This window comes from Meleagris gallopavo, chromosome 4, assembly GCF_000146605.3.
Source record: "Meleagris gallopavo isolate NT-WF06-2002-E0010 breed Aviagen turkey brand Nicholas breeding stock chromosome 4, Turkey_5.1, whole genome shotgun sequence".
Lineage (NCBI taxonomy): Eukaryota > Metazoa > Chordata > Aves > Galliformes > Phasianidae > Meleagris > Meleagris gallopavo.
Window position 1 is genome coordinate 10,037,131 of NC_015014.2, and position 17,844 is coordinate 10,054,974.

Below are 17,844 nucleotides of genomic sequence, written 5' to 3' on the forward strand. Positions count from 1 at the left end.
AGTTCTGGGCTCCCCGGTACAAAAAAGACAGGGATCTCTTGGAAAGAGTCCAGCGGAGGGCCACAAAGATGGTGAAGGGCCTGGAGCATCTCCCCTATGAAGAAAGGCTAAGTGAACTGGGTCTGTTTAGCCTTGAGAAAAGACGACTGAGAGGGGACCTGATCCAGGTTTATAAATATCTGAGGTGTGGCGGCCATAGCGGTGAGGCCAGTCTCTTTTCAGTGGTACGTGGAGACAGGACGAGGGGAAACGGGCATAAGCTGCAGCACAGGAAGTTTCGCACGAATGTGCGTAAGAACTTCTTCACGGTGAGGGTGACGGAGCACTGGAACAGGCTGCCCAGGGAGGTTGTGGAGTCTCCTTCTCTGGAGATATTCAAGTCTCGCCTGGACGCCTACCTGTGCGACCTGGTGTAGGGAACCTGCTTTGGCAGGGGGGTTGGTCTCGATGATCTCTAGAGGTCCCTTCCAACCCCTACAATTCTGTGATTCTGTGATTGTAATTGCAAGACAAAATTTAGAATATATATGTACTATACACTTCTCAGTTGCAAATTACCAACTACTTGTAAATTCTAGCATTTTTTGGCTTTATTTTTATGATAAAACAGCATGCCCACAATTCGTGTCTGGTCTTGCTAAACTCACTTCTTTAACTTTGAAGCTGAGCTCTGAAACTTTCTTTTCAGACTGATTGGAACTCTTTATTCTCCAAGATGAGTGTAGGACTTGTTTATTGGTTTTTTTCAGATTAAACATCACAAGCCATGTGGCATGTGCAGCTGATGATTTTCAGATGGCTTGTACAGATGAATTCTCTTCCAAAGCTTTTATGTCATGTTTCACTCTGAAACTTGTCTTTTCTTCTTCAGAAAAAAATAGCAGCTTGTGTTCCCTCACCACATAGTACTGATAGATTACCTGGTGTTTGAGTGACATTATGAAGTTGTGTGATAGTAGCTTTCTCTTACAGTTGTGTGTACATGGAAAAGCGACTGCTTAAAGCAGTTAGATTCTCCATGTTCCTCTTGGCTGGTGATGGCAGAACATATTTGACTATATGTAAAAGCTCTGTGAGTCTGGTGTGTGGCAAGATGCATTCGTATAGCATCCTTTTAGTACTTTTCTCATTCTATTAAGTGGGGTAGAAGCCTGCTAACTGAGCCTGTTCATAATCATACCAACTGTTAGACTGGTTACTTGTCATCTGTTCAGAACTTAAACTTGTAAGAAATTAATCTTTGAGGATCTTTTTCAGAAGACAGTAAATCTACTTCTAACTTCCCCTTTCCATAGAATTATAGAACACAACTGTAGCATTCTGTAGACTGAAAGCATCCTTTGGATATTGTCCAGAGCAGTCCTGTTCCAAATGAGGCTAAGCACTGAAGTTGGATCTCATTGTTCGCGGTGTTGCCCAGTTGAGTTAAGAGCTTTCTGTAGAGATGGAGGTGCCACAGTCTTGCTGGGGGAAAAAAAAAATTGTTTTAACATACTGTGTCTTTTTAAACTAGTTAGTTTAGTCTTTTTAAACAAGTCAGTTTTGGTCTTAACTGTGGTAAATTCTATAGGAGGGAATATTTCCAATTAATGACACTTTTTCATCTTTAGTTCTAAGTTTTTTGCCATAAAATGAATCTTGTCTTAAGGTATGTAAAAGCTGGCTACATCTTGAATACAAAGACTACACAGTACTTCATTTCATTTGCTTGTGTATTTTTTCATTATTTCATTACCTGTTATGTATCTCTGTGTGTATAGAACCTTTTAGTTCTATACTAAATACTTCGGTTTTGTTTCATTAACAGTTTTTCCTTATCTTTCAGAATGATTGACTGGTTGTCTTGGCCTCTGGCTCAGCATGTGGAAACGTGGGTGATTGCACTGCTGAAAGGACTAGCTGCAGTCCAGAAATTTACTATCCTTATTGATGTCACTCTGATGAAGATTGAACTGGTATGTTGGAAAAGAATAAAAGTAAAGGCGAGGAAAAGGATTTTTTAACAGCTATGCAACTGCATGCTTTTTTTTTTTTTTACGTTAGAGCCTATGGTGTTGTTGTCCTGCATAGATGATGTAAAATAGCTTTCAGTTACATGTAATGTTTCTTTGTTTCAAATGGTTGTCAGTTTGGAAATCTGTTTACAATTCAATTAATATCTTACTTTCTAAATTCACTAAAAGTGTTGTTTGTTTTGGTTTTTTTAGGTCTTTAACCGACTTTGGTTCCCTTTAGTAAGACCTGGTGCCCTTGCTGTTCTTTCTCATATGTTACTTAGCTTCCAGCATTCTCCAGAAGCTTTTCATTTGGTAAGTTCCTGAAGAAATGGTTCAGTTCTATGAAATATATTTCACGTGGGATTTTTAAATTGTATGTAAAAAGAAATAGAATTTAGGGACTTCGATTTAAGCTCTGAGTGACTGACTGCATTTGTTCAGCAGGATGTGTAACACATTCACTTTTTCCTCAAAGTCAGTGCCTAGCTTGAAGTTGTTTTTAAGTGAGAGATGGCTCTCTGAGACTCAATCATAACAACATCCTGGCATGCAGGTGTTGTTTGTTTTTTTTAAGCTGTCTACAAGGCTCCTAGGCTTGAAGCAATCCCAAATGTGTTGCATAAGTTAGTCAGAGTAATTGTCTTAAGTCTGTTACGGTATTTTTTAATGACCAGTCTTAAGCTTCTCTCTGTTCCCTCCCCTGCCCTAATCCTGACCTAGGATGCAAAACAGATGAAATAAGCAAGTTGCTTTGAGCATGCTCAAAATATAAATATCTTATATTTTTGTTAACTTTTCTGTTCTTCCAAGGAATGTAAAATATGAGGTGGACAGAAGACTTACTCTAGGAATGTGTTTTTCTTTTAACCGGGAAAACTTCTACAATGTAATGCTTTGGCAAAATAGCATACATGTTTTCCAGAGTTAGCCATTACCATTTTCTTTTAATATTAAACAATTGTTTTTACAATATACAATCATTCAGTATCCTGTCATGTTTTCCTGCACTTGAGCTACTTGTTTTACATACAGATCATTTATTATAAAATACTGGTTAAATAAAGACTTCAATAAAAGCTGCTGAATTTGTTTTGCAGTGTATCTAACTTAATATTTTCCATCCCAATGCTTGATCCTTACATGCATTTTTTTAATAGAAGAAAAATGTTGTTTTGTGCTCACAATGTGCGACTTAATTACAGATTATTCTGAAGTATGAAACTTTGATTCCACCTCAGCCAAAAATGATAATTTTGCATATATTTAGAGTTCAACTTTGACTATTACGCAGCTTGCTGTAACCAAGATTTTGATTGTAGGTTATACAGATGTGGGCTTCTGTTCTCTACTCTTCCTATGTGCTTAATGCAAAATTCCTGTATTGTACATCTAATGTTTGCAAATAGCATTTTGGAAGACAGTTTCTCATTTCTGTCAAGTAATAAATTTTTAATTGGAGCTTCTCATTCTGTAGTTGGTTGAACAGTTAATCTTAGTGTTGTCACTTTAAAACAGTAGGTATCTTTTTTTTTTTACAGCAACTAGGGTCTGCTTCTAAGATAAAAAAAGAATATTTATACTTAAAGAACAACTGGTATTTGCAAAAGAAGTAATGAATATTTTGTCCTTGGCCCTTGGTTCTGATGCCAGAACATCAGATTAATTCTTGTAATTAATTCTTGTAATTAGTGTACTTGTAAGAATATGATTATTTTATACAGTTTTCTGTATGTTTCTTGTCTTTACTGCCAAACAGTTTGTAACTTGTTTGTGGTGAGAAATAGTTCTATCCTTTTGTTCTGCAGAGAATCCGGTGGAAGTCAAAAGACTTCTAAAATAGTTTAGTTCACTCTGAGAAGCTGCTACTGAGATAACTTTCTACTTGGTGTTTTCTTAAGTTGAGTCTTAAGTGTAAAAAATAATTTAAAGAAAGTCTCATTTAAAAATGGAGACAGAACAGCATTGAAGATGAGAGAAGTGAGTAAATATTTGTTTTACATGCCATTTTCAGCAGCAGTGTATTGGAACTCATGTGCTAATAGGCGGCACTGATGGCAGACTTCATAAGCTTGTGTTGGTACTGCTGTCTTGGCTCTGACGCTAGGTGGAGCTACAAACCGACTTCTATCTTAATTGCAATAGAATACATGTATGCTTTTGCTTGGGATTGCAAGTATTAGAGTCAGTTAAAGAAAAATTGAGCGGGTTTTTTTAACTCCATCTATGAAATTAGAGCAGGATATACAGCTGTTAGTGGCAGCACAGAAGTGAAATGGTTGCTGTTGTAGTGTCATTAATCACAGAATCATATCATGGTTGGAGCCACTTAAAGGTTATCTAGTCCAACTGCCCTGCAGTGTACAGGGACACCTACAGCTACATGAGGCTGCTCAGAATCCTGACCTTGAATGTATGTAAAGGACTGGTGTTTCACCACATCTGTGGGCAACCTGTTACAATGCCTTACCGTCCCTGTTCTAAAAACAAACAAAAAACAAACCTGCTTCCTTATATGCATTCTAAATCTCCTTTTAGTTTGAAACCATTCCCTTGTAAAGAGTCTGTCCCCTTCTTTCTTACAGCCCTACTTTAGATACTGAAAGGCCACTGTTAGGTCTTTCTTGAGCCTTGTCTCCTCCAGTCTGAGCAGCCCCCGCGCTCTCAACCTGTCTTCATAGGGGAGGTGTTCCATCCCCTGCATCCATGTTTGTAGCTCTCCTCTGGACACACTCCAACAGGTCCACAGTTCTGAGATGGGTTAATAAGATGAGTACTATGGATGCATGACTGATGGGAAAACTGAACGTGTGTTTTCTGAGTTCATGAAGTTCCAGAACTTGGTTTATGAGCTGAGGAGAGCATTAAATACTAAACTGTGCTTTTTTAAGAGAATAATGCATATATTTTTGTTGTTTCTCAGTCACTTTTTTACGTGAGAACAAAACCTTCCCTGCTATGTGCAAAACAATACTGTTCGTAGAACAAAATCAGAAAATGGAATTGCTTTTAAACACTTTTCTTTTGTTCATTTCCCATTTAGATTGTTCCACATGTGGTCAGCTTGGTTCACTCCTTCAAAAGTGATGGCTTGCCTTCCAGTGCAGCGTTCTTGATGCAGTTGGCTGAGTTGATACATTGTATGATGTATCATTATTCAGGTTTTCCAGAGCTCTATGAACCCATTCTGGAAGTTTTTAAGGTACAGTAAGGATCCAAAGATGAGATGTTGCTGTTTTGTTATCTCAAATGTGAAGGCTATGATCTAGCCTCTGTAGAATATCCTTTGAGGAAAGAATTAACTGCATAATTTAATGGTAATTCTAACTGCTTGAAATATTCAAAAGCAAAGCAAAATAGAAGTTGTCCTGAGTGTCCAAAAGGCAATTATAACAGCCTTTCAGAAAAGTGTGAAATCAGCGAAGTTATATAATCTGCTTTCCACATCTTGGGCCAACATAATAAAATGGGAGACATTACTTACAGAGCAGCTCTCAAATTTCATTATATAATGCACATTTTCTTAACAAACATCTAAAACAAACAAACAAAAAAAGTAGGAAACAATATCTTGGTTATCATTGCCTGATTTTAACACCTTGAATGTTTAAGAAGCCTCTTGTATACTTAGTGTTTTTACTTTTTTTTTTTTCTTTTCATTCTTACACTTTGATTTGACAGAGCAGGATTCTGTCTCCAGCAGAATAAGGATATTTAGGTTCTTCATAGAATTTGAGGAGATGTTTTGGGGGCAAAAGGGATTGCCTGAGTAAGCTGATCAAAGGTATCTACCCACCCCCTAATTCGTGTCATTTGGGAGGTGACAAAACAAAACCAAGCCTTGAGGATTGTTTTGGGTTTCTTGGTTGCTTGTTTTTGTGCTTGTTGTGGTTTGTTTTTTTTTTGCCATAGTACATGGCATTAGCTTTTGACTGGCTATAGATATTTGTGCTCTAAGTATTCTCAAAAGGCAATTGTAACATGTTTCCTGGGCTAGCAAGAACCTCAAGGATAGAAGGGGGGCAAGGGAAAACGTAGAAGACTGCTGGGTGTCAATAACTAGTATAAAAGCAAGTATAAACACCTATTTTGTTCATGTTTCTCTTGTAGGATATGCCCAAGCCCAGCGAAGAAAAAATGAAGCTGATTCTCAGTCAGAGTGCCTGGACTTCTCAATCCAATTCTTTGCCATCTTGTTTATCTAGACTTCCTGGAAAATCTGAAACTGGAAAGACGGGCCTGATTAACCTAGGGAATACCTGCTACATGAACAGCATTATTCAGGCACTTTACATGGCTACTGAGTAAGTCCTTTTTACCAGCTCTTTCCACGAGAGCTGGTTAACTATAGCACTATTCTTGTTAACTACTGCTGGTTAACTATTGAGATTGTCTTGCTTTACATAGAATATAAACATGCCCTGGGTTACTCAGCTACCCAGGGCTGAGTGAGTATTTCTCTGCACGGTAATTACTGACTGCTTTGTTAAAATCCAACTCTGTGGAACTGCAGTTTTAGCTGTTAAAAATCCTGACCCTTTCTGCCCATTGTCTAAAAGATATGTGCATTGAAATTATGATAGACTGAGTCAGAGTTAACAGAAATACTATTTCTTCAGTATCTAAAATGAGAGTGATATATCTGACTTCCTGATTCTAGATAAGTCATTTTTTTCTTTGTTCCCTTTAATATTGTAAAAATTTCAGGATTATCTTTTTGTTATAATCTAGAAGCATTGGTAAAAAAATGTTAATTTCTAAACATTTGAATATTCATAAGAACTTTTTAGTGATAAGTTCCTACTGTACAATTGTTTTGCATTTCTGCAATAGAGCATAGTCCAGGAATTGAGGGAAAGTGTTGCATGTTTTACCTTCTTTGAAACTGAAGTAATTTGAGCTGGAATTTTGACTGCATTATTGCTATAAATCTATTAGGGCAACTGTCTGCCTCTTCTTTCAGTTTCAGAAGACATGTTTTATCTCTGAATCTAAATGGTTGTAATTCATTGATGAGAAAATTACAGCATCTTTTTGCATTTTTGGCCCATACCCAGGTAGGTGAATTTTGCATTTGCTCTTTTTCTTAAGCTTAGGTTTGTGTGCTAGAACTTAAGAACAAATGTGATGCCATAAGCATACTCTTGAATATATTAAAAAATGTAGATTTGTAGGGACTGAGTCTGCCTCCAAATGTTCAGGTCATGATGGAATTAGAGAAATCTATTTCATAAGTGGGACACTGCGGGCTGTAGAAGGTTTTTTTTCAGAAGGCAAAATAAAAAAAATCCCAACAAGACCTGATGTGATATACCAGTTGATTTTATGCAACTTCATAGAATAAGCTGTCACCTTCTAAAGTGATTTCTGCTTGAAATTCTATTGTATTTCGAGTTGCTTCATTTATTAAGGTTTATTTCCAAACAAAATATTTTACTAGTATTAGAAAGATGAAAGATACTCTATGGTTAATACCAGCAAACTCCCTGTGAAAATGAGGATAGGTCACCTTAAATATTAATCTGATATTAACGAGTTACTGGTATTCTTGCGAAAAAATAAATGCTGTGTTCTGTTTTTAAGTTTTCCAGCAAGAATAACAACTTGTTTTTAGGCATAATATCCGGCTTATGCTAGCTACACACTTACTGTTTGCTTACAGGATCCACTACTTTTATCTTTGTACTAGAGAAAATTGTTACAAAATTAATGAACCAATACTATTCTTTATCCTCACGATTGTGATACAGAAACAGTCTGTATGTAGATGTACCATGCTACAATTCCTTTAGAATAATGTAAACCAGTCCAGCTGTCAATATGCAAATAATCATTAAGTAATTCCTACATAACACTTCTGTGCTAACAGAGGGAGGCGTACGCTCCTAGAATTTTCCTTGAGGCTTCCAGACCACCATGGTTCACCCCTCAATCACAACAGGATTGCTCAGAATATCTCCGGTTCCTGCTCAACAGGTATAGTTATGTCATTAATGGCTGGAAACCCTCTCATAGAATGGTGAAGTTGACATTAGGTGCAGTCATCGAAGAGCTCTTTTGTGTGAGTGAACATTGGGAGTTCTGGGTTCATTTCCTGACTGTCTCCAATTTTGTGATAGGTGTATGATCTGTGAAACCTTTGTGTGTTTAGTCCATGGTTAAGTCTGAATACAGCCTTGTCTCCATGTCATTGAAAGCAGGTTAGATTGGTGATTATGTTTTTGTTCTAAAAATCCTAAACTTGGGTGTTAGTTACGTTAGCTGCGATCCCATCTTAAAGCTTCTGTGGTTGCTGAAAGCTGTTCAGTCATTTGTCTGAAATTTCATGTTAGTGTATACAGCTATAATTCATATGGGTCAGATAAGTTAGGAAGATACGTATGTGTCTTAATAGTTTAAGTAAATTAATGACAGGTAAAACAAAACAAAACAAAAAACACAGAATATATTAGTAACTTGTTAATTTTGACTTGCTGATATTTTTACTGAGACTGAATTAAACTCAGTTGTGCAAGTGTCCTTTTTTTCCCTGTCTTGGATTTCTTTTGCTATAGTTTGTAACTTTCTTAGCTGCACAATCCAGACCTTCTCCTCAGAAATAATATAGCACTACTTAAACAGCTACTTTTTTTCTTACAAAATTTGACATAAGGAACCAGGCAAATGGGGAACTGATTTCTTAAAGTAACGGTTAATAAAAATTGATTGTTAGACTTCTAAATACTTGCTGGTTCACACAGTATATTTATTGTGTTAGATATAATGGAATTTGCATGAAATGCCTTTATGCTTTGACTTTATATATATTGTTGGATAGTACTGAACTGTATAGTTAAGCTTGATTATATAACCAATAAAATTGTTTTTTAATGTAAGATGTTTCTATCTGTTTAACAGTCTAATTTTAAGTGTAACTGAAAAAAAAATCTTGAGTGGTGCAGCAATATTTTTGGGGAGAACAGTGTAGCTACTCAGATCTCTTTTTGTCTTCAGGCTGCATGAAGAAGAGAAAACTTTGAAAGCGTTGTCTTCAGCAAAGGCTGCTGAAAGTAGGAGGAATGAAGAGTCCCAGGCACAAGAAACTATCCATAAAGCACAGGTATTTGCCGAAGCACTTTGTAAGGGGAGTGAAGAAAGAACTCTCATAGAGAGAATGTTTGGAGGAAAACTGAAGACTACTATATGCTGTTTGAACTGCAAAAGCACATCTCAAAAGGAGGAAGCTTTTACAGATCTCTCTTTGGCTTTCTGTCCTCCGACGTCCTTGGAAAGCGCTAGTGTGAAATGTGTGGAACATGCAGAAATGAAAGACAGCTCTGTGGTGCAAACTACTATTTCAGCAAGTTCTGCTGGAGAAACACCTCTCAGTAGATTGGAAATAAACAGTGGATGCAACGCACTTACAAATGAAGGAATCCTTAAGGATTTTTCTGCTGAGCCAAACTCTGAGACAAAATCTGAATTTAACAAGGATCAAGATAATAGGGATGTTTCTTCTGCATTAGTAGGGAAAAGCACCCCATCGGTAACGGACTTATTGAATTATTTTCTGGCACCTGAGATCCTTAGTGGAGACAATAAGTATTATTGTGAGAAGTGTGCCTCTCTACAAAATGCTGAGAAAACTATGCAAATCGTTGAGGAACCTGAATACCTCATTCTCACTCTTCTGAGATTTTCATACGATCCAAAGTGTCATGTAAGACGTAAAATCTTGGACAGCGTTTCTCTGCCACTTCTTTTGGAACTGCCAGTCAAAAGAGCGACATCCCCTCTAGCTGTGGTTTCAGGAAGTTGGTCTGTTGATGTTGAGATTTCTGATATTGGAGAAAATCTTGCTAAAAAGTTAAAGCCCTCAGGTGCTGATGAAGTGTCCTGCCCACAGCTGGTGCCCTATGTGCTAAGTTCTGTGGTGGTGCACTCTGGTGTATCCTCTGAAAGTGGACATTACTATTCATATGCTAGAAATGTGACTGGTTCGGGTTCTTCAGGACAGTGTCACCAGTCTAAAGCTTTTTCTTTAATTTCTCCTCAGAATAAATTGTTAGCAGAGGAGAGTCCCTGTACTGTTATAGAAAATGAGCTGGACACTGAGATGCCGAAAGAATGGTTTTTATTCAATGATAGCAGAGTGACATTTACCTCATTTCAGTCAGTCCAGAAAATTACCAGTAGGTTTCCAAAGGACACTGCTTATGTTCTGATTTACAAAAAACAAAATAGTACCTGTGGCTACAACACAAATTCAGCAAATGGACTCTGGGTGAATGGAGACCCTCCCCTACAAAAAGACCTCATGGATGCGATTACAAAAGATAACAAACTATACTTGCAGGTAAGATTAAGGTAATATGTGAAGAATAGTCTCCTTAAGACTTACAAGAAACAGTTTATAAGGGGGTGAGGGGTGAAAAGGTAGCTTCTGAGTATTCTAGTATATTAACCTAGTAAATGACGAGTTTGGCTTCTGTGTTGATTCTGGTCTTAGTAAGTTAATGAGCTGTCACCATTAGATGGATAGCATGAGGTAAAAAGTCTGGCGCATTTTAGTTGAAACAATTTTTAATGAAGGTGTTTGTGCTGGTCCTTTTGGTTCTTGTAATTCTGTGCAGGAAAAGCTTTTCAAGCTACTGATATTCATTGCCTCTAACAAATTAATAAAATAGGTAGAAGTATATAAAAAAACTTAGTGTTTTTACAAGCGTTTTCACTTGAAGAGACACTGAATTTATACAACTGTGATTTTACAAATGTTGTCACCTTAAAGTGACATTTAAAGTGAAGACTACTTGTTAGTAACTGGATTCTGCTTTTGGTTTGCTTTGCTTTTCTGTCCTGAGAGCTCTACCTTGTAGTCATCTCGTAAGGTTGTTTAAAAAAAAATTAGTAAAATGCTGTCTTCAATAGTAAAATGTAGCAGTGCTCAAAACAGACTACACTGTTTAGGCTGTGTAACAGTAAAACCGTTCTCTTGTTTGGTGTTTGATTCATTAAGCTGCTCCTGTATGAGCTGAAGACCTATTCAAATTACAAGTAGTAAAGTTCAAAGTGAGAACTAAGGGTGAAACCTCAGTGTGAAGTTCCTTTAGAATAGCTGCAAGTATTTGACAAAAAGAGAGCAGCTTTGCTGCTGTTTTCTCAGTAGTTGAAGTATCTGTCCTATTTTTTTTTATACTTCTCTTGGCTGCATAGGGTAGCATAAGATAACATGGCTTCTTCAGCTTCAGTTCCAAATCACGTGAAGTTTTTCAGAGTTGACTACTTCCATTGATGTATGAATGCATTCATAGTAACATTTCCAACTCAATGCTTAAATATCTTTAGCACCTATGAAAGTGCATGGAGAAATGTAAGCCTAGTGCTTTCACAGTAGTATAACAAGTCTTTGAGGTTCTTGGTGCTGTTCCTTGCTTTCACCGGGAGGTGGAGAAGCGAAGTAAAAACTCAAGGTGACCAGTGTAATTATGAAAACCCTGTTAATATTTTCTCTCATTGCCTTAAGGGGTAGTGTGTTATGGCCAGTTGTCACATGAAGTTCTGTCAGTCTGATTCTTAGCGCCTAAACACTTTTATTGTTTCCTAAATTAAGCTTTTGCTGACATGTCAGTTTTCCAGAATCCTACCTCTATCTTGCCTCGCTTAACTTTTGAAGCTCTTAGCCAATTTCAGGAAGGGATGCTAAAGACAAACTACTGCAAAGTATGTGAAACTAGTTGGAGTGAAAAACGAGTGTGTAATATCACTGGGGAAAGAGCCTTTGCTCATCCAGTTTTTAGATTCTTAGAAGCCTATCACCTGATTAATAAAGGTGTCAGGAAGCTCTTTTCTTACCTCTGCTGCTCATGTAGGTACCTCCACAAGTTTTCCAGAATCCAACTGATATTATCTTTAGAGCATGAGAGAATACTGCACACTGATGTTAGTGGAAGGTTAGCATCACAGTAACTCGAAAGTAAGAAGTCTACACTGAATGTAAAACTAAATACTTGTTTATCTTTATTGTGTTTTTTTCTTGTGTGCTACACTTGTATGTAGTTGACTCAGTGGAACTAAAACGTGGGTTTTAAATAATTAACTTTGATTAAATATTCTTTGATTTCCGGTTGGCAAGCAAGAACGAGGGTGTCTTAAATAGAATATATATATATTTTTTTGCTTTGATTTCAGGAGCAAGAGCTTAGTGCTCGAACGCAAGCACTTCAAGCTGCCTCAGCCTCGTGCTCTTTCCGCCCCAATGGATTTGATGACAACGATCCCCCGGGAAGTTGTGGACCAGCAGGTGGAGGAGGAGGGGGTGGATTCAGTACTGTTGGTAGATTAGTCTTTTGACTAGGCAGATGACCTGGAATACACTGGTTCTAAAGCAGCCCGGTACCACTGAGGACAGTTAAAATGTTGAACTTATTGTACGAAGTTTTGAGACTTCATCCATGTTTAAAAGCAAATGTTGAGGCTTTCTTGCTTATGTTTTATTTGAAATAAATAAGCGCATAATGGAAAAAAAAAAAACTACCTCTTAAAAATTCAATTGCTTTTATAGTAAGATATGCTTTCCCGAAAGACAGAAAATTGAGATTTTTAAGTAGGTTCTAACACCTCTGCATTAAACAAATGCATTTACATCATTTTCCACAGACCTTATGATAGCAAGTTCATTTTGACTCTGCTGGCGTTGTTGTATGTGCAAGTCCTTTCAGATGGGTTAAACTACATGCATAGTCTCCCATTCCACCTTATTAACAAATCTGTTAACTTTATAATTTCTGGAGTTGATGCAATCATATAATGAAGGCAATAACTTAATGTGAATTGATACAGTAGTTTTAAAAATATTCAATATATTTACAGTATGAGTGTAAAGAAGAAAAATATAAATATTTGCAAAGCTATTTTCCACAAAAGTGCATGTTCTGTGGGAACAATGTTTTTAAATAGAAGTTACTAACTTTGTAGCATTTTTTATTGTTTTGAGAGTTTTAAAATTATTTCAGGGAATATATATGCTATGTATTTGAAAGGAAGAGTTTCTGTATGTGCCTTGCAGTACTGTAACTTAAAACAAGCTTTCTGAGACTGCAGAAAAGGAAGAAGGTGGTGGTGGTCAATTTTGCTTGTCAGTGTTAGGAATCAAGTGTTTTTAGAAATCTATTTGGTTTCCAGAAGTAAAAGCTTAAAATGCAGTAAGTTTGTCCATTATTTTTGAATCAGAGGAATATACCTAGAGAGTTATTATTTTCATGGGTGCATTGGTTAAAGAGGACAGTCATAAATTTTGAACTATACCTGTGAAATCATAGGAAGGCTACCTGAATGGATCCTTGCTGAGGATCTGTGCTTATAAGAGTCCTTCTAAATTTTGCCTTCTGTTTTTTTGGTTTTTTTTGTTATAATTTTTTAATGAGAAGTAGTTGATGAGTTCAGGTTTTAATTGTCTGCAGAAGACCAAAATGACATCTGTGGAGCGATCTCTACTGGCTTGTTGGGCCAGCATAGGTCAAGGAAACCACTTTTCTAGTCTCGACAGAATTAGAAACTGTTTTTGATGTGCAATGAGGATAACGGAAGTAAATGAGTTACACTAAATGTGGTGATTGATTCTTAACTTGAATAATCTTATACTGAAGTGTAAATTTATTTAAAATATTTTTTAGAAAATTCTGCACTGTTTTGCTGTTTTTTATATTCTACTAAGTGAAAAGTGCATCCTTAAAAAGCATGCAAACCTGGCAGGTGGTAGTTTAACTGTACAATTTTTTTTTCAGAAAATGCCTTTTAAAAGCTAAGTTTAATTTTGTCCTTATAGTGCTGAATAAATGGATTTAGTCCATAGTAAGGTATCCTAGCTTGCGAACTATTTTTATGTTGTCACTAAAATTGTTACTTGCTCTGCTATAGGTTCATATGTTGCTGTTCAAGAAAGCAGTTCACCTTCATTTTCATTAAATGGGTTTTATGCTCTGTTTTGACTGTTGTACCTCAGCTATCTCAGTTGTATTGGTGGGTTCAGTTGTGAAATGGGAAGTGTTATGAAACCAATGTGAGGAATATTCTCATTTAGCTTGCTTGAGTGAAGTTTTCTTGAAGCCCACTCCACCTTTAAACTTGGTAGTTTTCAGTCTAAGAGGTTTTTTATTTCCTTTTCAAATTCTCTCCGACTTTACTCCAGTTTTAAGGTTAATCTGCTTTGTTTGGTTGGTTTTTTTTAACCAAATTGTGGGAAGGACACACTAAAAAGCTGTTAATTTGTGTTACAGTGGGAATGTTTTGTGTCTCCGTATGAATTAACTATTGATTTTAAAACACTAAAATTAAAGGCAGGAGCAGATGTTTTTATTCTATATGAAATCAGGCTTTTGTAAAGGTTGGTTTTGTTTTTCATGCTCTCCAGTAAAAGTAGCCTACCTAAAAAATGTGTGGTATGATTTTTGTATTCCTGTTGTATATGTGTTTCATGATCTCTTAGAAAGCTTTCTACACTCTAATTTGCCTATTATAAATTAAATACTAAATTTGGTAACTTGCCACAGTTTAAAACTGGAAGTATTTGAAGGTTTTTCCTTTGTCCTGTTGATGCAATTACTTCGGATTGTACAGCTTAGGTTTTTGAACTTAACATGTCTTCTTACAAGTCTGCCTTCTGACTTGACAGCCCTCAAAGGCAGATTGATACTTAATGTGGAGGGCTTCAATAAAGCTAGTGGAAGTGGAGAAGTATTTCTTGCTTCAAATTGTACACCTTTTTCATTGTTTATGGTAACGGCGTTGCATGTTCCAGACAGATAAAGAACAGTGTACATATGGTATTCCAATTTCTGTTGCCTGTGATTGAATGCTGGTTGACTTGTTTATTCACTTTTCTTACTCCATTCTTATTTTGTTTTCCATGCGAGTTGAATAAGTAGAAAGATATGTAACAATACTTCTGATATTTACTTCTTGCTTCGTTTCATGAAGAATTTAATATTGTACCAAACTTGAGATAGTATGTCCTCTAAAAATCATATTTCTTTTTAGCAAGATTCTGTTTTGGTCTTTGTATCATTGGTCAATAGAGTTGCATTAGCTTTCTTCCATGAAGTTGATTTTCTTCATATGAAGAATTACAGTGGATTGTTGTGAATATCGCGTACATAAGAAATGATTACAATACCTGAGTGCGTTTATCCAAAATGAGGAGAGAAAAGCCTTCATTGAATAAGTATAAAAAAATCACAAGTTCTGGGTAGGCTTTTTTTCTTTTGTTGCCTGCTCTGGAAAGCTAAATATTTTATCTGCTCTATCTCCTGGAAGTTTCCTTTGATGGGTAAGCTTTAACTCTATACCAGTATGTAGTGAGATGTCTCTTCTTGTAGAAATTATAGGTGAAGAGTGGAAGCATTGTGAGCTAAATGAGTGTTAGAACAAAAGGAAGTACAAACTTTGTGTAATTAAGTCTTAGATTAGAAACTGCCTGATCACTAGGATTAATTCCATAACAGACTTACAAGCCAAGACTTGCTTTAAGGAAGAGGCAAGTGTATCTGTGTGAGAAATAAAATGCAGAGCAGTGTCTCTGAACAGTAGGCAACCAGACCTGATACATAGAGGCCCCTTCCAGTCCCTTCCTAGAATGTTGCTCTTCTCTGGGACTTCCTCTCTTGACATTACCAACTCTGTTTTTAAGGCTCAGGTTAGCAGAAGCATTTTTCTAAACTTGTTGGATTCTGGGCACGTATGTGGATTCAGGATACGCAGTTCATATTGCATTTTTTTCCACTGTGATTAATAACACTTTTTTTTTTTTTTGTGAGCCAGTTGTACTGGAATCAGGCCTGACAAAATGCACAGCCTGCTGCTGCTCTCTTGATAAGCAGGATGCTGCCATGTGCCCTGAAATGTTGGGCAAGCTGCTGGCTGCCCAAGGAGGTGCACCTTGCCTGGCAGCCATCTTGGGCCTTCGTCGCACTCAGCACCTCAGAGCAGCCAGTCCTGCAGTGCTCCCTGGTGTGCACGTGAAGCTGGGCCTGGCCTCAGGTCCACAGTAGGAGGAGCCTGAGGTGGAGCAGCACTGTATTCTGGCCCTCACCCCTTCAGGGATGCCCCTGGCGATGGACTGGCACCTGTGGGAGCAGCACACAGGTAGGGTAGTAGTAAGTCCCCATATATGAAAGGGGGAGGTAAGGAAGACTTGCTGGTGCTGGGCTAAAATGTGTCTGCAACACCACAGAAAGGAAAGAATGGCTCTGATCTGATTGACAGTTTGTGTATGTTATATGATACAATCATGTGCATCTGCCATCAAGTTGTGACTTCTGTGTAATTCCACCAAAAGGTAGATATTCTGTCAACAGTGCTTTGTCACCCAGGGCTAAGTCCTCCTCAACTCTCTGCTGTGTGGGGGAAAACCCGTCAATAGGCACATGGAAAAATACTAGTTAGTACTTGACTTTAGTTTGTCGTTTTTCAAATGACTCGCACTTCTTCTCAAGTGTTCTATGAAGAATTACAGTATTTGATGCTTACCTCCGTAGAAGAATGTTATTTAACTGTTTTGCTGTGTTTTTTCATTTGGTCTGCTGAAATACTAAGTAGAGAAGTCTTGGGTTGCAGTGTGCCTATTCTTAAACTTTGTTGTGAATTGCATTAAATATTTAATGATATTTTGTGTCAGTTGAAAAAAATGTGGGGGCAAATGAGTGTTTTAATCTACATTTGTGGGACTGTATAAAGAAGTATGTATGTATATTTTAAATGCCTCAGAAGGTGTCTGGAAGCATTTAAGCTTTCATGGGTGTGATCTGAGAGGAAAGATATTTGAGTAAAACGTAGTAGTGTTTGGTTTGTTTTTTTTTCCTAGATTGTAAATGATATCTATAAATCTCAGCTTGAAGGAGTATGCAGATCCATGAAAAAATCATTGAAAGGTGACAGGTGGTATTGAGCTAAATGGATGCAGAGAACCTGATGTTAACAGTAGATGAATGTCACGTGTTTCAGTTGCATTAAGATGAGCGTGTTTTGCTTGAGTTGCCTTCTCAGTTCACGATAGCAATGCTTGTTCTACTTGGGAAAAGGAGCAGCCTTAGTTCAAATTTGTTTGGGTGGAATCAACACAACACAAATGACTACTGTTAAATAGTTGTTGAATTGAGATCAAACGTTACTCATAGCTAAACTAATTGAGAACAAACAGAAGAGCACACTGGTTTACATTCTTAGTTGGGAGGAAGAAAAAGCTGTTAACTGGGAGAAGGGTGTTGGACTTGTGGGTTTTAGGGTAGGTATCTGCCAGAGTTGTTCATTGGGTTACTTAAATCTGCAGAGATGATTTAATTTTCTTTTGACGTTTATTCAAGGTCATAAACATCATTTGAAATGCAGCAGTTATCAGTGACAAAGGAAATTATGGCACAAACTACTATAAATAAAGACTACTATAAATAAAGACACTTTTCAACTGCTTATGTATCTATTTCTTTTGAAGACTCCTGTGACTGCAAGTCGGAGGAAGGTTTTTGGTGTTATTTTTTCTTTTTTGACAGAGAGAATACCTAGGAAACTGAAACAATTAACAGGCCTACTAATAATCTCTAACTTACTCCTGGGCGGTGAATTATGTGGGAGGAAAGAGAAAGGTTTGGGCTGCCCTTAGAGTGTGCATTATGAAGTTGTCTCCTAGTTGGCTGCCCACACCTCCCTCTGGCATTAGAAACATATGCCTTTATGTGGTCTCAGAATTCAGTTGAGTACTGCGTGTGTGGATAAAATCGTGGGAACCTTCCCTTCCTGCAAGACCAATTCAGGCTAATTGAAGAATTATTCTTGACCTGAGCAGTCTCAGATTGGCTTTGAGTAACTTGAACCTCCTAAA

The 17,844-nt window shown here is 37.1% G+C and overlaps 1 protein-coding gene across 3 annotated transcripts in view; it reads left to right on the forward strand.

Moving 5' to 3' along the window:
- Positions 1-14,708, forward strand: part of USP38 (ubiquitin specific peptidase 38) — a 20,413-nt gene extending 5,705 nt beyond the window's left edge. For 2 of the 3 annotated variants that reach the window (XM_010709516.2, XM_010709517.3), the window contains exons 3-10: positions 1,826-1,955; positions 2,208-2,309; positions 5,038-5,196; positions 6,105-6,298; positions 6,958-7,051; positions 7,864-7,970; positions 8,988-10,329; positions 12,162-14,708. In XM_010709516.2, the coding sequence (XP_010707818.1) occupies positions 1,826-1,955; positions 2,208-2,309; positions 5,038-5,196; positions 6,105-6,298; positions 6,958-7,051; positions 7,864-7,970; positions 8,988-10,329; positions 12,162-12,323 (2,290 nt within the window). In that variant the 3' untranslated portion in view covers positions 12,324-14,708. Of the gene's footprint in view, positions 1-1,825; positions 1,956-2,207; positions 2,310-5,037; positions 5,197-6,104; positions 6,299-6,957; positions 7,052-7,863; positions 7,971-8,987; positions 10,330-12,161 lie in introns of those variants that run through there. The other variant, XM_019614495.2, reaches the window with a different exon arrangement.
- Positions 14,709-17,844: the final 3,136 nt, after the last annotated feature.